This window comes from Heterodontus francisci, chromosome 4 (assembly GCF_036365525.1).
Source record: "Heterodontus francisci isolate sHetFra1 chromosome 4, sHetFra1.hap1, whole genome shotgun sequence".
In the NCBI taxonomy this organism is placed as follows: Eukaryota; Metazoa; Chordata; class Chondrichthyes; order Heterodontiformes; family Heterodontidae; genus Heterodontus; species Heterodontus francisci.
In genome coordinates this window covers 153,764,397-153,787,925 of record NC_090374.1, presented here as the reverse complement: position 1 = coordinate 153,787,925, position 23,529 = coordinate 153,764,397, and the positions used below count along the sequence as shown (strand labels likewise).

At 43.6% G+C, this 23,529-nt stretch overlaps 1 protein-coding gene across 1 annotated transcript in view; it reads left to right on the top strand.

The window, feature by feature from the left end:
- Nucleotides 1-23,529, top strand: part of LOC137368739 (neuromedin-K receptor-like) — a 90,833-nt gene that overhangs the window by 27,779 nt on the left and 39,525 nt on the right. The window contains exon 2 of the mRNA XM_068028925.1: nucleotides 19,735-19,911. Within this exon, the coding sequence (XP_067885026.1) occupies nucleotides 19,735-19,911 (177 nt within the window). The remainder of the gene's footprint in view (nucleotides 1-19,734; nucleotides 19,912-23,529) is intronic.

The window sequence follows — 23,529 nt, the reverse complement described above, 5'->3', positions numbered from 1 at the left end:
GGCTGAAGGCACAGCCATTAATTGTGGGACAAGTGGAGGAGGCAGAGATGCACAAAAGGTGAAGGTTAGAGGAACAAAGGACATAGGAGATGGTTTTTGAGGTCGAATGAGGCAGGGCTAGTGGCAACTAACTTACAACGAGCATTATCATCTTTGTAGCTCCTTCAGAGTTGCTTGGTGGATCGTACATCTCCACCGGTCACGGTCCTCAGCTCGTCTCGTGGCAGAGGTGATCACTATGTTTTGGGTCCTGATGTCAGCTGTAACAATCAAGCTACAGCTAATGAAGAACAGATAACTCTGATCAGGACAAGACAGGAAGCATGGTTTGAAAGCAGCCCTGCTGTAACTAGTGCAGCCTATTTGGTCGAATTCTCTATATGTGTAATATATTGAAATTACAGTTTCGCCACCAGAACAAATTCTATTTCATGAAACATCTTGAAGGCTGGAGGCTAAAGATTGTTTTCAGATGAAAGTATGATTTGCCAAGTGGGCAAAGTGTTTCCAAGAGAGCCTTAATGGAGGAAACATTTGTACAAAATGTTTCATCTACAAAAAATGTGGTACTGCACTCAGAAAAGGAGGACAAAGTGATTTCCCTGGATAAGAGGCTTAGGGTGAGAAATGCATGAATTTCACTGGAGAAGACTATGCTTATGAACAGCATGCATGTTTGCCACTCATTCAAATGACTCAATTAGCTCATTTAAATAATTGTTTTTCATATTCCTTTTGTTAAGTGTGCTACGACAGGCCTGGAGACAACAGGAAGTTTAGATAACAAGAGACATGAGGCAGATTGATGTATTTTTCAGTCATTATCTACTTGTATTGGCTGTAAGAAAAATAACTCCAAGGGCTGAAAATCTGAAATATAAACAGAAAATACTGAAAATACACAGCAGGTCAATCTGAACAGGCTCGAACGGCTAAATGGCCTACTCATTTTCCTATGTCAGTCAGAATCTGAGTAGAACGTTACTATCTATAGTGTAGCCCTTTACTTTAGTCATTTCTGTTGAAGGGTCTGCACCTTTTTTTAGGAAAAATATTACCTTTTCAGCACTCTTCTGGGCCTGGTGATCCTGGGCATTGGGTTTCCCTGGCAAGACTGGCACCTTCTGGTAGTAGTTTAAAATGTAATCGGGGTCTGAATGATGTCATCAGATCCTGAATTTTGGATGTCAATGAGGTCCCTTGTCTGCATGAGGCAAAAGCCTCACAGGCTGCACAGCACGTCCTTGCTAAAATGAAGCAACATGCTTGTGTAGTGAGTGGCACACTGCTGATATTTTAACCCTTTCTCCACATGACCTTTTCTTGTCAGACGCAGAGGTTTGAAATCGGGGTTTCAGTGTGGGATTGCATGTAGCTGGTGGAGTTTTGAGGAGCTGTAATTTGTGAAGTGCAAATCTTGAGAGCATTGGAGTAATGGGGTCTCGGAGCACCCAAGGCATGAATGAGGGCTGCAGTTGCAGATGGGGTGAAGCCAAGGAAATTGAGCAATGTTGTGTAGGTGGACATAAGCAGTCTTGATAGGAGTCTTAGCCATTCAGTCGCTTGTGCCTGCTCTGACATTCAATTACATCATCGCTGATCTGTGCTTCAACTCCATTTACCTGTCTTTGTTCCACATCCCTTGATACCATCAGGATGTGAGGTTTGTTGTTCATCTCTGGATCAAATAGTGCACAACATGTGTCCCTTCAGGATCTGCCTAAGTGAAGTGCCATGAAGAGAGACAGAATTGGGGGCTAAGATGTGGGTTTTAGTTAGTTAGAGGCTCCCGTGCCTAGTGACACATGAAGCAACCCATTTGCTCCACTGTTGTCTCATCAGAGCAAGACATCAAAGTCTCAACATTCCTTGCATCCAGCAGCTCACAGTTCTCCGCAGTTGATGTTTATAGTTGCTCATTTGCAACAGATTTCTCTCTCAACATTTTCCATAACAAAAGAAAAACTTTTTGACCCAGTGAGTTTTAGAATGTGGAACTCGTTGGTAGAGGTAAATTGCCTAGATACATGTCATGCACACAAGAAGTGCAATGATGCAAATTATGAACTAAATCTGAAGAATTATAAAAACTGACTTTGTCTTTTAAAAAATGAACCTTTTAACAAGTGAGCAATGCATCCAAAATGGCCACTGAAGAAAAAGGCTTGGCCTTTGTGGATTCAAACTGTCTGGCAGGGACAAACGAAAATCTTCAAAGCTAAAAGATGTCAATTGAACCCATCCTACACCCATCCTAAAACATTCTAGAATGGAATGTCTTCTTCTGAAACAAAGAAGGTAGCCAAGTCCTGGGTCATTGTGCAATCATCATGGGGGAGAAACCAGAGTGTCTCCTACCAGGAGGTGAGAAGTAACATAGCTTTACCTTAAAAAGGCAACTTAAGAGAGAGAGACTCCAGAGAAAGAGAGAGAAGAAAAAGCCACAGTCAGCAACTTGTTTCCAGAAAACCAGAAGGCACGTGCCCTGCTGTAGAATCCTACATCTGCACTGGACAACAGTGAACTAGAAATGATCCACCAACTTCAACTGAACTTTCAATCAAGATAGAAATCTACAATCATCTCAGGCCTGCACGCAACAAGAACTCGATTCCCCAGAGAATTCAACAGCTTTATCTTGATCTCCCCCCCCGCCCCCCCACCCCCACTGAAAATCACTTTCCCCTTTGTCCCTCTCTATCCATCGTGTGTGTGTGTATTTGAGTGAATGCGCGAGTGGATGCGGTTGCGACAATTTCGGGATAAGGCGCATTGATCCATAAACAATTGAATTTCTGTTTTAAAACCTGCAAGAAAACCTATCGCTGTCTGTTTATTTGGCAAATAAAACACCAAAGGAGTTAAACCCTAATAACAAAACACATGTGCTGTGATCAGATGTGGAGTTGAGTAGTGGGAACCACTCATAACCCTGCATGTGGTCGTAACAAATTGGGGGCTCAAAGCCAGGATCTGAACCACCAGACAAAGGAGAGATTTGATAAAACTGGAGGAAAATTGACCTCTAAAATTGTGGAAAAATAAACAAACAGGCTTTCTTGTATTCTTCCGTTTTTCTCTACTGTGTTAAAAACAAAAGAGATGGCCACATTTAATGCTAAGGAGTTTGTAGAGCAGGGAGAGATATCCCATGATAAGTGTCATGCAGACCCCCACCTGCCAAGAATGAGGCATATTAATTTTTTCATACTAACATTGATTTTAAACTGTTGCTGGAGCGAGGAAATGACTTGTTAAACAGATCAGCCGTGGCTGGAAAAAACATTTACATACCAAAAGACAGTGCTTGTGGTGACAAAGAACCATTCCCTGACACATTCAACCCACAATGGACTTTGATCACCAGACATCAAAGGTGAGGAAGCTCACATTCCAGGATGACTGCTAAGATGGCCGAATCCACAAACCGATGTGGTCTAACCAGCTAGTCACATGATTAACCTGCTGGGCAACCTGAGTTTTTCTTTTAATTGTACAAACCACTTGAGAGAGAGAGAGAGAGACTGCTCCTGGAGTGGGAAGACCGCTCCTGTCTGCTCCCATCTCTTTCTCACTGAACTCCAAATCCACTGAAGATGTGAACCTCGAGAGAAAAATCTCCTACATTGAACAAGGTTTAAGAATAATACTGAGCCCCAATGAGCAAGATCTACCTACAATCAAGGACTCCACAGCGAGCTCAAAGAATCATAACCAAAACCATCTTCAGATATTGCCTCAAACTTTTCCACTTTATTTCTTCCACTCTTTTCTGCCTCTATCTGCATGTGTGTATCACATATGCATGCAAGCATGGGTATGTCGAGTACCTGTAGGTGTTAACCAAATTAGAGTTAAGTTTAATAAAGTTCAACTTTCTTTAAACCGAAAAAAACCTATTTGGCTGGTTTCTTTGCCTTACAATTGGAAAGCAGTGAACAAGGATTCACTAGGGGGGAGCTTAAAAACAGTGTGTGTTTAAATTTAAGCCCTGTTACGGTAAGACCAGGTGAAGGCTGAGAGGGAACCCTAGACCCCTTTCACACCTGGTCATAACAATAAGTTAAACAAATTAAGTGTTGGAAGATTTTAAAAGCTTTACAGAGGTGGGAATCACTTTCAAATAAAAAGCCAAGAAACCTGAACTGATAAAAAGCCTAGCTAACCATTTTAAACTTATCCCTGAACCATAAGAAGACAGCATGGAATCAGTTTGAAAAATACTTTAGCTAGAATCCAGTTGCAGATGAAAAGGGAAGAAATTCAGTTTCAACTTCAAAAGAAAACAGAGGACAGAGTTTCAGAAGGAAAAAGAGGAAATGGAGGTTTCGATACAGAAGGAGATAGACAAAATAGAGATGCAAAGAGAGAAAGCAGCCAGAAAGTTTAAGTTGCAGAGACTGCAAACCCAAAATGAGTGTGCTGCCAGCCACTTAAACCTTATCCCCAATTCAGAGAAAATCTTTGTGTTGAGACATTCAAGGCTAATGCCAAAATTTAATGAGGAGGAGGTTGAGTCATATTTTATCTCTTTTGAGAAAATAACTACCAGGCTAAAATGGCCAAAAGAATTTTGGACTGTCTTACAAGGCGAGTTCGTGGGTAAGGTTCGTGAAGCTTTTACCCTGTTATCAGAAGGAAGTTCCTCTGGTTATGGACAAACTAAAACTGCAATTCTAAATGCATATGAACTGGTACCAGAAGCATATAGACAGAAATTCTGACACACCCAGAAAAGAACCACATGGACTCACACTGAATTTTGAAAGAATTAAACATATGGCTTTCCATTGCTGGATATGATCTCTCAAGCTAGAATCCTCATATGAAAATTTGAGAGAAGTGATGTTTCTGGAAGAATTTAAAAATAGCATTCCAAGTAGTGTAAGAACCCACGTTGAAGAACAAAGAGTCACAGGAGTAAGGGAAGCTGCTATAATGGCTAACAATTATGAATTAATACACAAATCCCCAACTCAATAAATTTGGGACTTGTAACTCTTACAAGTTAGGGAGAGATAACCGGGATGCAGAGGAAGCAGAAATGGGCTCGTAAGAAAAGGAGCATAGGGAAGGAAAACCAGACTAGTTTCAAAAGAAGGAACCCAGGTGATCCGCTCGACATTTTTCCAGTGTGGCAAATCTGGGCATGCCCGTGCAAATTGTTGGTATGGCAAAAAAACAGCAGGAGGTGCTGCAGTCAAGCCCTTGTCTGTGGCTTTGAAAGTGGTAAGCCTGTGTTCTAATATAACTTAAGAGCAGAGCATATACCAGAACTTCTAGCACAAAGGAAAAATGACTCCTTCTGTGTCCCAGGCAGCAGACAAGGAGATAACAACCATCAGGGATACCAGTTGTTTTCAAGCCATACTGGCAACTAAACTGACAGAAATGCTACCTTAAAACAGAGCAAATACTATTGTATTAGTAAAAGGGCTTACAGGCAAATACTTGAAGGTTCCCTTAGTTAAAATTTACCTACAGAGTAAGTTGGTCACTGGGATAGTAACAGTCTGGATCATTCTGAGCTTACCCATGCAGGGGATAGACCTCTTGCTGGGCAATGACTTGGCAGGAAGCTCAGTATTGCACCCAGAGGGTCCAGGACAGCCCACGGAGACTGGAGAAACTGAGGGGAACAAACAAAACTCTGCACAGCTGCAGGGGGCTAGGGAAGTCGCAAAAATCCCACAGGGGGCAATAGAGCCAGAAGAATTTAAAAAGGCCCAGATAGAGCCAAAAAAGATTTAAAGAAGCTGAGATAAAAGCTGCAATGGTTGAAGGAAAAGCACCAGAGATATGTTTAGCTGAAAGCTTATTTTAAGTTTTAAATAGAGATGAGGAAAGTTCCCAAAAAGGAAAGCTAAGAGTGAGGGAGATGCCTCACCTAATTCAAGTGCCACAGGGGAGTGCAACGGAAGCTGGACAACCAGCTGTGAGCAGTAGTGTCCCAGTGGGCAGATTAGGGAAAACCTATCTCTGAAGTAAAGAGAAAAGGGAAGGAAACATACCCCAAAGTGAACCACATTTGGAAAATCACAAGAAAACTAAGTGAGGTCAGCATGAATCTACCCGCTGAAGAATCAATCAGGTTCCAAATCCAAAACTAATCAAACTCAACAATTTAGAATCAGAACTCAGCAAGAACAAGGGGCAGGACGAAATTGCAGATGCCTCGCAGGGGCTAAAAATAATTGATCACCCATTATCACCCTGGAAATAAGAATGATCAATGTGCCAGAACCTGAATAGTTAATACCATGTATTGTGGAAGCAGTAGTTAAGGGATTAAAACTTGCACAGACAGGGAACCTTGCAACCAGCAATAACAGAAATTTGCATATTACAAGCTTCACCAACAATCATACGCTTATGGAGATTAACGTTCCTAAAGTAGTGCAAACCTGATGTGAGAGAAACTACTACCCATTTGACAACACATAACCACAGTGGCGCAGTGGTTAGCACCGCAGCCTCACAGCTCCAGCGACCCGGGTTCAATTCTGGGTACTGCCTGTGTGGAGTTTGCAAGTTCTCCCTGTGTCTGCGTGGGTTTCCTCCGGGTGCTCCGGTTTCCTCCCACATGCCAAAGACTTGCAGGTTGATAGGTGAATTGGCCATTATAAATTGTCACTAGTATAGGTAGGTGGTAGGGGAATATAGGGACAGGTGAGGATGTGGTAGGAATATGGGATTAGTGTAGGATTAGTATAAATGGGTGGTTAATGGTCGGCACAGACTCGGTGGGCCGAAGGGCCTGTTTCAGTGCTGTATCTCTAAATCCAAAAGAAATGCAATTTTAATGGTACTGCATCCAAAGGATGATAAAATTAAACATGAACATGAAATTGCTGTTAGAAGCAATGCTAGCTGTAGCAGTTGTAAGATGGAGTGAATGAAATGAATGTATACAGTGGTGTGACCTTAAAACTTCTTACCGTTTTTCTTCTTCTTTCTAAACCTGCAACAACAAAAAGCAAACAACATAAAAATGAAATCCAAGGAATTTCATTGCTTTCCCTTTTGGCTGGGATGTCATGCCCACAAGGGGCTGGATTTTAAACAGCCCTCAACATCAAGATCCGTGGTTAGGGGGCCTGAAGATGGCTCGATCCTACCGGCGGCAGCGAGGCTCCATAGTAGCCCAACCCCACCCCCACCCCCGCTGATGGGCGGTGGGACCACAATTTGAATGCTTAAATCAATAAAATTAATTCATTTAAATATACTCACCCGCGATCTCGAGGGCCTGCTACGATATTCGGCACGGCAGCTGGCACTCCCGCACCTTCAGATCCCTGTCCGGGGAAACGAGGCATGACACTGGCAGGGAGGGGGGAGGAGGTAACTTTATCAGTGTGGTGGGGAGGTGGGGGACTAGGTCAAATAAACGTCATGGGTGTAGGGGATGGAGGGAAGAGTTGTACTTTAAACTTTATGCAGTTTTGGGGAGGAAAGTCAGATGTTACAGGTAAGTGTTTTGGTGGGGTAAGGGCAAATAGTTCATGTAATTGTTATGGGGGGGGGGTGGGAAAGGGGTTTTGCATATTATGTAATTCTGGGGCTATATCTCTTTAAAAATGTTAATATCCTGGCAGGGTCGGCTGCCCTTTAAAAATGGCATCACTTTCCCTTTTTCCCTTTCTATCTGTCTTGTGTGTGTATGTGTGTGTGTTTGCACGAGCAAATGTGCGAGCGGATATGTTTGTGACAATTTTGGGATAAGGCTTATTGATCAATAAACAATTGATTTTCCGTTTAAAACCTACAAGAAACAAATAAAATATCAAAGGGTTCAATCCTAATAACAAAACACACTTGCTGCGGTCAGGTGGGGAGTTGAACAGTGGGAACCAACCACATCTCACCATGTGGCCGTAACATACATTTAAGGGGAAGCTAGATAAACAGATGAGTGAGAAAGAAATAGAAGGATCTGTTGATGGGCTAAAAGATATATTGATAAGGCTAGATGAAGTAAAGTGAGAGGAGGCTCCCACCATGGAGTTAATGGGGGTGGAGGCTGGAAGGTGGCAGGGTCACCCCCCCCCTGTCACCATCCCGCCTGATGAGATGCTCTCCCCACCTCCAAATTCACTTTGGGGACAGCATAAAATTCCCCCACAATATTTTTTTAAAAAGGTATTTTCGTATGCTTCTCCACGAACTGCATCACCTTGTACTCATAGCACTTGAAGAGTTTAAATGTGTGGATATCCCTTCCAGTGGCCACCCTGTCACAGGCATTGTGTGTCAATTTCTCAAGCCAGAAGATAGATTAATGAGAAGATGAATAGTTGAGGAGTATGTGTCGGGTGGCATGGGAGATTTGAGTAAGAGATGTGAGGGTATGAGGCTGTTATTTGGAGGAAGGAGCTTTAGGATTGTCCATGTAAGTAATTGCTATTTGAGGACTTGAGTAGTCGTATTGTGATTCCAAATTTTCACCCCTTTAGCCCGGGTGCATTGAGGACTGTTAGTTGTGCACATGCTCCTTTAAGAGGGTGAAACATGTGCTGGTGCCCATGTGGGCAAGGAAGTAAAGGAAAAGTATGTGCTGTATTAGCTTACCTGTTTTGGTGAGGTTATTGACCTTATTGGTCAATTTAAATAGTTTTAATCAATTCAATTAGTGCTCACAATCACTGAGAAATATTCCAGTCACTACTAGGTGTTTACTTTGGATGAGGGACTTGGGGACTAGTTAGAACCCCTTTGTGAATTATAGACTTCCTCTTGTAGTGTAGACAATGGTATATGGCAAGGATGGCAAAGCCTTTTGCCTCTGTAGGTCACTTGGGTACATACTAAGGAGCACTGGGGGTCAAATCTAAGGGGAGGTTTTCTTCTTGGTAGCCATATTGTGAAATTTCTTAGTGACCAGTGATCTTTTTCCTTGAAGGTGAATGAACAGACAATCATGGGCTGAAGGTGTGCTCGTGTTCAAAATGTGGTGCCACCATTGGTGACAGAGGTTATGGGTCCCAGCCGCACTTCAGGCACTTTCCTTGCATGTAAGGGCAGCATTTCCTATCCAGTTAAGAATGGTGTTTAGTTCCTGTGCCTGCCATGATATTTTACTCCCATTTCCCACTTTATGCATTGGACTTTCTCCTTCCCTACTTTCAGTTGAAAGAAGGAGGAGAGAGATGAGACCATCAGACCCTTGTAGACCTGTTTGTGCTTCTGTTGCTGCTGTGTACCTTCACCTACTGGCATTGACTTGTTTACTTTTGCCACTCTCGTTATGTATTCTTGATAAGCAAAGGGGTGAAAGGTTATTGGGGGTAGGTGGGAATGTGGAGTTGAGGTTACAATCCGATCAGCCACGATCCTATTGAATGGCGGAACAGGCTTGAGGGACTGTGGCCTACTCCTGTTCCTGTTTGTATGTTCAGCTGGCAGGTTAACCAATGAACTGGTAGTTCCTCAGTTACCTAAGTGTTCCTCTGCTTCTGTATGCATGCTGCTGGACAGTGTGTATTGACATCACTGAGCTGAAACCACAGCACCTCCACCAGATCTCTGCACCCCTCTCTTCTGGTAATATTAAGCATGTTGGCCAGTACCCTGGAAAGACCCCTAGGCACGTCCCCAGAGTTACTTTCTGGTGTTGGAAAGGAGACAGAGGAAAGACTTGCCAGGCTCCCCACTTGTTCCTGTGAAGTGATTTATGACTTTAACCCTTTGTAGGAACTAAACCAAATCAGGAGTACAAATCCCTATGAATCGCCTTTAATCAAGTTCAAACCAGACAAATTCTCAAAGACACTTATTTGGGGCCAAAGAATTGTCCTAGCTTTCCCTCAAAGAAAGAAAACCAACAGAGAATATTACCATCTTTCGGATAGCCTATTTTTAATAATTATGGCTAAGTCATAAATAGCCCAGATATTATAATACGTATCTTCAATACATATGTTTCCACTTAAAGACACACAGAGAGGGGGTTCTTTGCAGTTGTATACAGAATGCTACATGAGACGATTTATTAACTTTTATAGATTTATTCAAGAAATTAACATGCAATACACTTCTAAGTGGATAAGTATATCACAATATCAAATATTACTAAAAGATGTAACATATAATCTTATTTCTAACATAGAATCCAAAACTTTAACCTTGCTAATGTTACAGCAAAAATCTCTTGGAATATCCATCAAAATTTAAAGTAAACTTTTTACCTTAAATATCCCTTAGTTGAGAAGCATTGTTTGAGAATTCAACACTTCTAATCTTTGCTTCAAAAACCTCTCATGTTTCTGAAGTGTCATCTGACTTTTAGCATTTAAATATGACCTTCCTGTGTGTGTTTTGCTTCCTTTTAAAATCCATATCTTTAATTACCATTTCCACTTACTGTCTTACTGAAATTCCTTTTCTGTTGAAGTTGTGAGCATTTATTTGGTCAAAATGTTTATAATTGTGTTTACTTAACCTATTGTTCCTTTTAGTCCATTCCATTTATTGTTTCATTTATCCATAATTGCCCTTTCTGTGGCATCCCAAAGCAACTTGTCTGCACAAACCAATTAAGTTTATGCTACACTTACTGATAGGACATTTTAATGTGTGTGTTTGTCTTCCAAGCCCCTGACAACAGAGACACAACTTGTTTCTGGTTCATAACAGGGACCCTGACATTTTCTAACTCTACTTTCTTAAAGGGAAATGTCAGTGAGTTCTAAAAACTGACTATTTATTCAATCTTTAATTCTAAAAGGTATAATATTTTAACTGTTTCTAAATTGTACTTAATTAACCCTATTATACCTATATTCCATCACACCTAACTGGAATGTGAGTTGTTCTACCGACTGTGTAGCATCACAGCTAATCCGGGTTTCGCTGCAAATTGCATCCTTCGGTGTGGGCAACTGCCCTAACTTCTACCCTCCCACCTCACTGGAAGTTTTAGCTCGATATCTTTAGATGATCATTGGCAGTACCTTGTATATTGCCCTCAAATAGTCTCCCACTTTTCTTGTTAGGTTACTCAGTCTGTTATTATCAGGAGGTTGAACTCACATAAGTTGCTCTTTGCGTTAGTTCTCAGACATTGCTTCAGTATCTAAAAATAGCAGCCAAAGCATCACTAATTTGTTCCATGAGAGCTCTAAGAGGCAATCCATCTGGCCCAGGATGCTTGTAGAGATTTAATCATTCAAGCTTTTTCAAAATATGGCTTAGTTTTTATCATATCTGGTATTTAGTAAGCTTTGTGAAAAACCCATTTTAAATTCTTCTTGGCCATCTGTGCTGATTCTAATGTATTGTTTCATGGGCCGTCCTATTGTTTGACAATTCTACGATTTATTTAACTGAAAAATGACTTCCTGGAATGGGCTTTTTTCTGTCTGTCTGTCTCCTTCCTTTCCTAATAGTTACATTTAGCCACCTTAAGCTGTCTTGTCTGAATCTCAACCTTCCTTACGGCTTAAAATAAATTCCCTGGTCTGAAACTTCCAACTGGGAAACTATGCTTAAAAGTAGTGTATGTTGAAGAGAGGCTAGCCAATATAGTGCTGATTCACTGACCTATGCTCCCATCGAATGGCTTCCCACTGTGAGTGTATTAGTGTATTTGCTCTCTTGTGTTTTTTATGTATTTTGAAGTAATTCTGATATTTTTTTTTTAGTTGCTTCTAACCAAATTTAACTGGTCACTACAGTCTGGGTCTTGCTGCATTTTCCTTCTTCTAGTTAGTATATGCTTTTTCTCAAAGTAACTAAAAGTACAGCCAGTTTATCTTTTGTTATTTTTAAGTGTGGCTTCCCAATTAATTTTCCTTCCAGCTTTTTGCATAGCTCCAAAATGTGCTCTTCTACAATTCAGCAGCAAAATAGTTGAGGCTAATTTTGCAATACCAGATTGCCAGTGGGGAGCTGTAGTGTTGCATCCATATCTCTGACTTACCCTCCCTTCCAGCATGGTTCCCTGCTGGGAGCAAGAGGTTGTGCAATTAACTGTTATTCCTTTCACAGCAATGTAGAACCTAACTACACAGCAATCGCTAGATCCAAGTGCCCAGTCAACTTTCAAGCTCAGGCAAATAACAAAATACTAATTCCAGCTTCTGTTTAAGTGGTTACTTAATCTACTGTTTCAAGTAGCAGTCCCCTTTTGTCTCAAAATGATTGTCTACCTAATCAACTGGATTAGTCAAGGAGTCAGTCTTGGCTCAGTTGTAACACCCTTACCTCTGAGTCAGAAGGTTGTAGGTTTGAGTTCCACTCCAGAGACTTGAACATAAAGTCTAGGCTGACACTCAAGTGCTGCACTGTTGGAGGCTGCTGTCTTTCAGGTAAGGTGTAAACAGAGGCCCTATCCACCCTCTTGGCTGGATGTTAAAATAAATCCCATGTGTCATGCAGGCCCCGACCTGCCAAGAATGAGGTACACATTACAAAGAACAAAGAACAGTACAGCACAGGAACAGGCCATTCGGCCCTCCAAGCCTGTGCCGATCTTGATGCCTGCCTAAACTAAAACGTTCTGCACTTCCGGGGACCGTATCCCTCTATTCCCATCCTATTCATGTATTTGTCAGTATGCCTCTTAAACGTCGCTATCGTACCTGCTTCCACCACCTCCCCCGGCAGCAAGTTCCAGGCACTCACCACCCTCTGTGTAAAAAAACTTGCCTCGCACATCCCCTCTAAACTTTGCCCCTCTCACCTTAAACCTATGTCCCCTAGTAACTGACTCTTCCACCCTGGGAAAAAGCTTCTGACTATCCACTCTGTCCATGCCGCTCATAACTTTGTAAACCTCTATCATGTTGCCCCTCCACCTCCGTCGTTCCAGTGAAAACAATCCGAACTCTCCTCATAGCTAATGCCCTCCAGACCAGGCAACATCCTGGTAAACCTCTTCTGTACCCTCTCCAAAGCCTCCACGTCCTTCTGGTAGTGTGGCAACCAGAATTGCACGCAATATTCTAAGTGTGGCCTAACTAAGGTTCTGTACAGCTGCAGTATGACTTGCCAATTTTTATACTCTATGCCCCGACTGATGAAGGCAAGCATGCCGTATGCTTTCTTGACTACCTTATCCACCTGCGTTGCCATTTTCAGTGACCTGTGGACCTGTACGCCCAGATCTCTCTGCCTGTCAATAGTCCTAAGGGTTCTGCCATTTACTGTATACTTCCCACCTGCAGTAGACCTTCCAAAATGCATTACCTCACATTTGTCCGGATTAAACTCCATCTGCCATTTCCCCGCCCAAATCTCCAACCGATCTATATCCTGCTGTATCCTTTGACAATCCTCATCACTATCCGCAACTCCACCAACCTTTGTGTCGTCTGCAAACTTACTAATCAGACCAGCCACATTTTCCTCCAATTCATTTATATATACTACAAACAGCAAAGGTCCCAGCACAGATCCCTGCGGAACACTGCTAGTCACATCCCTCCATTCAGAAAAGCACCCTTCCACTGCTACCCTCTGTCTTCTATGACTGAGCCAGTTCTGTATCCATCTTGCCAGCTCACCTCTGATCCCATGTGACTTCACCTTTTGTACCAGTCTGCCATGAGGGACCTTGTCAAAGGCTTTACTGAAGTCCATATAGATAACATCCACTGCCCTTCCTTCATCAATCATCTTTGTCACTTCTTCAAAAAGCTCAATCAAATTAGTGAGACAAATTATTTCATCACATGAACATTAAAACTTAAAATTGCTACTGGGAAGAAAAGAGGGCCTATCACAAGGAATTGCCAGGCCCCTCGCCAGAAAGACCTATTTTGCATACTAGCAGACAGTGTTGGAACAAAGGAACCAGTCCCTGCTTCTCCAATACACAGAACTTGGTCAGACCAGTTTAGTCACATGACTAAATGGCGGTTGGAGTTTTTTGAATTTGAACTTGCCTCAGAGAATTTGAACTGAGTAAGCTCTTTGCTTCTGGACTGAGAACATCTCTCTCCTGTCTGCTCTTATCTCCTTCTCACGGAACTGAAAAAAACATTGAAGCCACATGAACCCCAAGAGAGAAAAGTCTCCTACAGTGAACAAGGTTTAAGAAGAATACTGGACCCCAACGAAAAGCAAGAATTACCTACAAAAGGACTATACAGTGAGCTCAAAGCACAGTAACAAGATATTGCCTCAAACTGTTCTACTTATCTTTTCTTCTGCTTTTTTCTGTCACTATTTGCATATGCATATCACGTGTGCATGCTCGCATGGGCACGGCATGTATCCGTAGGTGTTAACCGAATTAGAGTTTTTAGTTTAAGTTTCATAAATTTCACTTTTCTTCTTTAAACCTAAGGAAGCCTGTTTGTGCTCATTTATTTGCCTTATAACTGGAAAGCGGTGAACAAGGATTCACCAAGGGGAAGCTCAAAACACAGTGTGTTAAAATTAAATCCTGTTACAGTAAGACCAGCTGAAGGCTGAAAGAGACCCCTAGACACCTTCCTCACCTGGTCGTAACACATGCACTCATTTGAAGAGCAGCGGAGTTCTACTGATATCCTAACTAATATTTATCCTCAGCTGATATCACCAGTACAGATTATTACAGCCATGTCTCCTACATTGCAATAATGTCCACACCTCAAAAGTACTTTATTAGCTGTAAAGTGTTTTGGAACATCCCTTGGATGTGAAGGGCATTATAGAAATTGATTTTTTTTCTCACTCTTTTCCATTCCCAAGCCACTGACTCCATCCCTCTCCCTAGTAATTGTCTGAGACTGAACCAGACTGTTTGCAATCTTGGTTCCATATTTGACTCTGAGATGAGCTTCCAACCACATATCCAGTCCATCACCAAGACTGCCTACTTCCACCTTCGTAACATCACCCAACTCCGCCCCGCCTCATTTCATCTGCTGCTGGCACCCTCATCCATGCCTTTATTACCCATCGCTTTGACTATTCCAATATTCTCCTGGCAAACCCCCCATTTTCTACCCTAGATAAACTGAGCTCATCCCAAACTCTGCTGCCCATATCACAAATCTCACCTAGTCCTTTTCACCCATCACCCATGCTCACTGATCAAATTGGCTCCCAGTCTGGCAACCTCTCAGTTTTTAAATTCTCTCACTTGTTTTCAAATCCTGCCATGGCATCACCCCTACCCATCTCTAAAACCTGCTGCAGCTCGACAACCCTGCGACATCTCTGCGCTCCTCCAATTCTGACCTCTTGTACATGCCCAATGTTAATCACTCCACCATTGGCAGCCCTGCCTTCAGTTGTCTAGACCCTAAGCTCTGGAATTCCCTATCTAAACCTCTCTAACTTTCTCCCTCTCCCACCTTCTTTAAGACGCTCTATAAAATCTACCTCTGTGACCAAGCTTTTGGTCATCTGTCCTAATATCTCAATGTGGCTCAGTATCAAAATTTGTTTGCTAACACTCCTGTGAAGACTTTAGGATGTTTTACCAAGTTAAAGGCGCTATATAAATGTGAGTTGTTGCCACTCTGTCTTTCTCTCGTTCTTTTTCCCTCTCCTCCTCTCTCACACTAACAGATTCAAATAATTGCAAATCTCACAAAGTAAGATTGACTGATATGGAACGACGCTTGAAAAAGGTGTTCAGTTTAACTGCTGTATAATGCTTGGTCTAACCGTAAAGATGGAAGTTAAAAAAAAATACCCCAGAACATCCCAAGGTGCTTTACAGCCAATGAAGTACTTTTGTGAAGTGTAGTCACTGTTGTAATGTAGGAAGTCACCTCAAGGGGTCAGAATTTACTTAGTGATTTCTTCACGGATTAATGGCTCAACAAACATGGAAAACCTTCCAGTCATGGTAGTTGCAAGCTGGATTGTTTCAACAAAGGCTATTTATTTATTGTTCAATACAAATAAATGGTGAATTAAATTCATACTTTCATAAACAATTGGTATTGGCTGGGTTTGAGGCTTCATTTGCTTTTGTTGTCTATTGTGTATTTTCTATAACTTGCCTTCAGTTTCTCTGACCCAGTGGGATGACCATCCAATGTCCTTTCGCAGGAGGATTGTGAAATCTTTACTGGAAACCCCACTCTAATCCCTCTGTACCAGCTACCAGGACTTGATGATTTTTGTTTGTTCAAAAATGTCAGCTCTGAGTTACAGAGCAAGAAAGATCTGTTTGGTGAGATTTATGATATATTGGAAGGAGGACGATGAGGCTCCATAGTGGCAATTGTGTCACAGAACTGGAGGGAGATGTTAGAGCAGAACCCCTTGCGTAATATACCTATGGAGAAAGCAAGGTGAGGGGCCATGCAGCAGCAAAACTGAAAACAATAAAAGAAGTGAGCTGGTAATGATTGATTACACAACAGACTTGGGTTTTAAAGCTTGAAAACTGGAGGAGGAAAGAAAAACTGAGGGACTGAAGGAGTTCCAGTAAAATTCAACCTTGAAATGACTGGAAAGGAAGATTGTGTTGAGTTTATGATCGGCTACTGCCTAGTTTGTGCCCACAGCAAAGTTGAATTTTATCCGCGCCTAAATTTTATGCAGCCAGAGGTGGTCCTGACGTCGAGCCAGAAAGGCAGGGGGAACCCCACCTCGGTCATTTTGGGGCCCCCGGCTGCATTTAACAGCTCACGCACAATTAACTGCCCAGCGCCGGGGTCCCCGACCCTTTAAGGAAAGGGATCCCGCCTCCAAGAGCTGCTGTCCAATCAGAGGGCCCGCAGCTCAGCAGTCCAAGCAGTGCCACCATGAGCCACCATGGCCCAAGACCAGGAGTAGCCATGGACAGGCAAGTAGGGATGGGCTCACTGGGGCCAGTCAGGCATGCACCAGTGAGGGGTGGTGGGGTGTTGCTGTGGGCAAGGTTGGGTGGGGAGGGTGTTGGCACAGGGGTGGTCTTTGTCGCCAGGGGCCCTTCATGGGCCACAGATTGCCCAAGAAGGAGGGATCCCCCTGCCCCCCCTCCCCCTCCCAACACCAGCTCTGGTGTTACTGGGCGACCTCCCCAAAAGGCGAGGCCACTCCCGACCTGGCCACTGGTAAAATGTCATCAGCGGCAGGAAGAGGCCATTAATTGGTCATTTAAGGGCCTCAATTGGCTTCTGGGCATGCAGGCAGTCCTTGGCCTGCCCCACCCCTGATTAAATTGAATGGTGATGGGGTGTCAATTGGCTTCTGGGCATGCAGGCAGTCCTTGGCCTGCCCCACCCCTGATTAAATTGAATGGTGATGGGCAGTCCACACCCACTGCCTTCCCTCACAATTAAATGGGCTTCACCCATCCCCGCCCCCGCAGCCCCGCCACTCTGCCTGTCCCTAGATGGCTGATAAAATTCCAGCCCTTTGATTCTCTGAATCTGGCCTGCTGTGCCTCCCTTTGCCTTACAATTAGCAGCACATTGTTCGGCTGCCTTGGTCTCCCTCTTTAGAACTCCCAAATTCTAAACCCCATTGCGTCTACGATTCTCTGTACTCCTTTAGAAGCTATCTGCAAACCTATTCTTCAACCAAGCTTGTGGCCTCCAGTCCTAATTTTTCCCTGGCTGGATGGGCATCTGTTTTACTTTTTTAATGTTTCAGATTGTAGTATAAGGGTCTGAAAGGGTTAATATTAAGACAGTGTAAGGAATATCTTCCACTATGATGATGTAAGAGATAACATGTGAGAGAGACTTAGAGGGAGATGCAGCACGGCTTCAGAGAAGTTGCACAGTCTGGTGTGAAGCTGTATATAGTTAGAAAGTTCTTCTTCTTTGGCCTCCTTGTCTCGGGAGACAATGGGTAAGTGCCTGGAGGTGGTCAATGGTTTGTGGAGCAGCGCCTGGAGTGGCTATAAAGGCCAATACTCGAGTGACAGACTCTTCCACAGGTGCTGCAGAAAAAATTGGTTGTCGGGGCTGTTACACAGTTGGCTCTCCCCTTGCGCTTCTGTCTTTTTTCCTGCCAACTGAGAAGTCTCTTCGACTCGCCACACTTTAGCCCCACCTTTATGGCTGCCCGCCAGCTCTGGCGATTGCTGGCAATTGACTCCCACGACTTGTGATCAATGTCACAGGACTTCATGTCGCGTTTGTAGACGTCTTTAAAGCGGAGACATGGACAGCCAGTGGGTCTGATACCAGTGGCGAGCTCGCTGTACAATGTGTCCTTGGGGATCCTGCCATCTTCCATGCGGCTCACATGGCCAAGCCATCTCAAGCGCCGCTGACTCAGTGGTGTGTATAAGCTGGGGATGTTGGTTGCCTAGAGGACCTCTGTGTTGGAGATGCGGTCCTGCCACCTGATGCCAAGGATGCTCCGGAGGCAGCGAAGATGGAATGAATTGAGACGTCGCTCTTGGCTGTCATATGTTGTCCAGGCCTCGCTGCCATAGAGCAAGGTACTGAGGACACAGGCTTGATACACTTGGACTTTTGTCTTCCGTGTCAGTGTGCCATTTTCCCACACTCTCTTGGCCAGTCTGGACATAGCAGAGGAAGCCTTTCCCATGCGCTTGTTGATTTCTGCATCGAGAGACAGGTTACTGGTGATAGTTGAGCCTAGGTAGGTGAACTCTTGAACCACTTCCAGAGCGTGGTCGCCAATATTGATGGATGGAGCATTTCTGACGTCCTGTCCCATGGTGTTCGTTTTCTTGAGGCTGATGGTTAGGCCAAATTCGTTGCAGGCAGCCGCAAACCTGTCAATGAGACTCTGCAGGCACTCTTCAGTGTGAGATGTTAATGCAGTTAGAAAGTAATAAAGAGTTAATGTTCAAAGTACAGAAGACTCCGTAATCTCTCCAAGCTAGACTAAGTATACTAAGGTGGCAGGAGACGAACCAAACATAGAACACAGATGTTACATGTATGCAAGCTGTTGCTGTTGTCACTCAGTTTTCACATTTCAAAAAGTCCTGGAGACTAATCATTCGGTAGCATGGTCTTAAATTGGTTTTCTAGGATTATGTTGAAAGAAAGCTTTGCATTTATACAGCTTCTGATCCTAGATCTCAGAAATATCTTTGAAGAGCTTCACGTCTAACACTATAATTTTTGAAATGTGCCTTCTATTTTTAATCTGTCTACATCTACATAAGTGTAATTGAGTGTCAGCCATAGCACAGTTGATAGCACTCTTGCCTGTGGATCAGAAGGTTGTGGGTCTAATACCCACTCCAGGGACCTGAGCACAAAATGTAAACTGAATCCCTGCAATATGGAGGGAGTGCTGCATTGATGGAGGTGCTGTCTTTCTGATGAAACATTAGACTGAGGCCCTGTTTGCCCCCTCTGACAGATGTAAAAGAGAACCATGGTACTATTTTGAAGAAAAGCAGAGGAATTCTCCCAGTGTCCTGGCCAGTATTTATCCATCAACCAACTTCACTAAAACAGATTATCCAGTCATTATCACATTGCCCATGGCACCATGCTGTGTGCAAATTGGCTGCAAAGTTTCCTACTGCTGTAGTTTCTCAGGGTAGCAATTTTGGCCCAGTTATTGGGGGCAAGGCCCTGTCAGGGTGAGCCTGCAGTATAATGGGCCTGGGGAAATGACAGAACCCACATTGGAGGGGCAATGTTCTGATCAGGAAGAGTTCACCTGACTTGCCTCCAGATAGAGGAGGAAGAAAATGAGTCCAATTGAATTTTCTTCAATGGTGTGAAAATTCCAATGGCAATTCCCTGAAAAGTTAATCAAGAAAATGTTATTATTCCCAATAAGTACAGGGAATGGAATGAATGAAACCTCCCAAATTCACTATAGAAAGGTGTAATTGATTAATTTTCTTTTTTGTTTTTAAAGGTACATGGCGATCATACATCCTTTACAGCCAAGACTATCAGCAACTGCAACTAAAGTCGTCATTGTAAGCATCTGGAGCCTGGCTGTTATTCTTGCGTTCCCTCAGTGCTATTACTCAGTTATCAAGCAGCATCCAGGGCGAATTCTCTGCCTTTTTAATTGGCCAGGAGTCTTCATGTAAGTGTGAGCTTACATTTTATATGAGAGTTTACTGTAAGCAACGCAATGCTACTGATCCTTTGCATAGCAACACTTGGAGTAACAAGACAGTAATGAATGAGTTGGAGAAGTGTGCACCTCAAGGTTTTAATGAGTGAGTGCTCTCTCACTTTGTACTAATACAGAAAAACAGCCACTTGGGTTCCAGACACAGGCACCTTCCAAGTTCACTACGGTTATTTGTGGCAAAGTTGTGGTGAATGGAACATTCTCCTATTTTGGGTAGCCAGTGTCAACATTAAGTAGATCAGGTTGGATACATCACCATTCAACCCTCAGCAATACTTCCTCTGCTGTAGGCCAGTGGTGCACCACAGCCCTGGTCACACATCATTCTGACTTGACACTCATTGATGTTCATTCACTGTTACTGGGTCAGAATCATAAAACTCCCTACCTAATAGCATTTTGGGAATACCTTCACCACATGGACAGCAGTGGTTCAAGAAGAAAGCCTGCCATTACCTTCTCAGGATCAACTAGGGATGAGTAATATCTGCCAGACTTGACAGCAATGCCCACATCCTTAGAATTAATGTTGTAAAAAGCCAATATGGGCACTTCCGCATGTCCCTCCAGATATCCTTGAGGTCTTTGAGTGAGATGATCAATTTATGGCTTCAGTTTTCTTTGTCTATCTGTTAACATATTTGTACAACTGATTTTTTTTAAGTCATTAGCCCATTTATTGCTCCATTTTATTTTATTTCTTTTTCTTTTTATAATTTCTTCTTTTGCCAGCACCATGATGTTTGCTGACAACCAGAGTACACCATGCAATCTCATAATGATTTTCCAAGTGATAATAAGCAACCACCAGTCAGTTAACAGATAACCAAGGAGAAGGAGATGATCATTTAGGACTGAGATGAGGAGAAATTTCAAAGGGTTTCGAATGCTCTACCCCAGAGGGCAGTGGATGCTCCATCGTTGAATATATTTAAGGCTGGGATAGATATATTTTTGGTTTCTCAGGGAATCAAGGGTTACGGTGAGCAGGTGGGAAAGTGAAGTTGAAGCCCAAGATCAGCCATGATCATATTAAATGATGGGGCAGGTTCGTCGGGCCATATGGTGTACTCCGGCTTCTATTTCCTGGGTTCTTATGTTCTTAAATAAATGGTTTATTTGTTACTGGGCACAGGGAGTAAACAGTTCCTATTGTGGCTCAACAGCAAGCTCATTGGAGATGCACTTTTTTTTATTCATTCATGGGATGTGGGCGTCACTGGCCAGGCCAACATTTATTGCCCATCCCTAATTGCTTTTGAGAAGGTGGCGGTGAGCTGCCTTCTTGAACTGCTGCAGTCCATTTAGGCTAGCTACACCCACAGTGCTGTTCGGAGGGGAGTTCCAGGATTTTGACCCAGTGACAGTGACGGAACAGCGATATAGTTCCAAGTGAGGATGGTGTGTGGCTTGAAGGGGAATTTGCAGGTGGTGATGTTCCCATGCATTTGCTGCCCTTGTCCTTCTAGTTGGTAGAGGTTGCGGGTTTGGAAGGTGCTGTCAAAGGAGCCTTGGTGCATTGCTGCAGTGCGTCTTGTAGATGGTACACACTGCTGCCACTGTGCGTCGGTGGTGGAGGGAGTGAATGTTTGTAGATGGTGTGCCAATCAAGTGGGCTGCTTTGTCCTGGATGGTGTCGAGCTTCTTGAGTGTTGTTGGAGCTGCACCCATCCAGGCAAGTGGAGACTATTCCATCACACTCCTGACTTGTGCCTTGTAGATGGTGGACAGGCTTTGGGGAGTCAGGAGGTGAGTTACTCGCCTCAGGATTCCTCGCCTCTGACCTCCTCTTGTAGCCACGGTATTTATATGGCTACTCCAGTTCAGTTTCTGGTCAATGGTAACCCCTAGGATATTGATAGTGGGGGATTCAGCGATGGTAATGTTATTGAATGTCAAGGGGAGATGGTTAGATTCTCTCTTGTTGGAGATGGTCATTGCCTGGCACTTGTGTGGCGCAAATGTTGCTTGCCACTTATCAGCCCAAGCCTGGATATTGTCCAGGTCTTGCTGCATTTCTACACGGACTGCTTCAGTATCTGAAGATACAGACCCTTAGAAAATAGGTGACAGGTTTAGATAGAGGATCTGGATCGGCGCAGGCTTGGAGGGCCGAAGCGCCTGTTCCTGTGCTGTAATTTTCTCTGTTCTTTATTCTTTGAGTCGTGAATGGTGCTGAACATTGTGCAATCATCAGCAAACATCCCCACTTCTGACCTTATGATTGAAGGAAGGTTATTGATGAAGCAGCTGAAGATGGTTGGGCCGAGGACAGTACCCTGAGGAGCTCCTGCAGTGACGTCCTGGAGCTGAGATGATTGAACTCCAACAACTACAACCATCTTCCTTTGCGCTAGGTATGACTCCAGCCAGCGGAGGGTTTTCCCCCTGATCCCCATTGACTTCAGTTTTGCTAGAGCTCCTTGATGCCATACTCGGTCAAATGCTGCCTTGATGTCAAGGGCAGTCACTCTCACCTCACCTCTTGAGTTCAGCTCTTTTGTCCATGTTTGAACCAAGGCTGTAATGAGGTCAGGAGCTGAGTGGCCCTGGTGGAACCCAAACTGAGTGTCACTGAGCAGTTTATTGCTAAGCAAGTGCCGCTTGATGGCACTGTTGATGACACCTTCCATCACTTTACTGATGATTGAGAGTAGACTGATGGGGCGGTAATTGGCCGGGTTGGACTTGTCCTGCTTTTTGTGTACAGGACATACCTGGGCAATTTTCCACATTGCAGGGTAGATGCCAGTGTTGTAGCTGTACTGGAACAGCTTGGCTAGGGGCGCGGCAAGTTCTGGAGCACAGATCTTCAGTACTATTGCCGGAATATTGTCAGGGCCCATAGCTTTTGCAGTATCCAGTGCCTTCAGTCATTTCTTGATGTCACGCGGAGTGAATCGAATTGGCTGAAGTCTGGCATCTGTGATGCTGGGGACTTCAGGAGGAGGCCGAGATGGATCATCAACTCGGCACTTCTGGCTGAAGATTGTTGCAAATGCTTCAGCCTTATCTTTCGCACTGATGTGCTGGGCTCCCCCATCATTGAGGATGGGGATATTCGTGGAGCCACCTCCTCCAATTAGTTGTTTAATTGTCCACCACTATTCACAGCTGGATGTAGCAGGACTGCAGAGCTTAGATCTGATCCGTTGGTTATGGGATTGCTTAACTCTATCTAAACTCAATCCTATTTGTAAGGTGGTAAATTTAAGTCATTGATACTGGCAGATTCCCCCATGATGCTCCCATGACTAGGTCAGATTTGAAATACAGCTTCTGATGTTTCCCAAAGTCCTCCACTAGCTGACACTTGACAGTGATCCAGCTAACCCTGGAACACAGTAAATGTACTGAAACAAGGTAGCGCATGGCTTACACAAGGTAGATCTCTCATTGATACTGGGAAATACAAGCCTTACAGATACGATATTTGTAATATGACACACCTCACTAAGCTGAAGGTGCATACCAGAATTGAGTGGGTACAAGCTTTGGCAGGGACAGGGTGGATCAGTAATAGGTGAAATGTATTTATCCAATGATGGCTCCCAGTGTAATCTTACA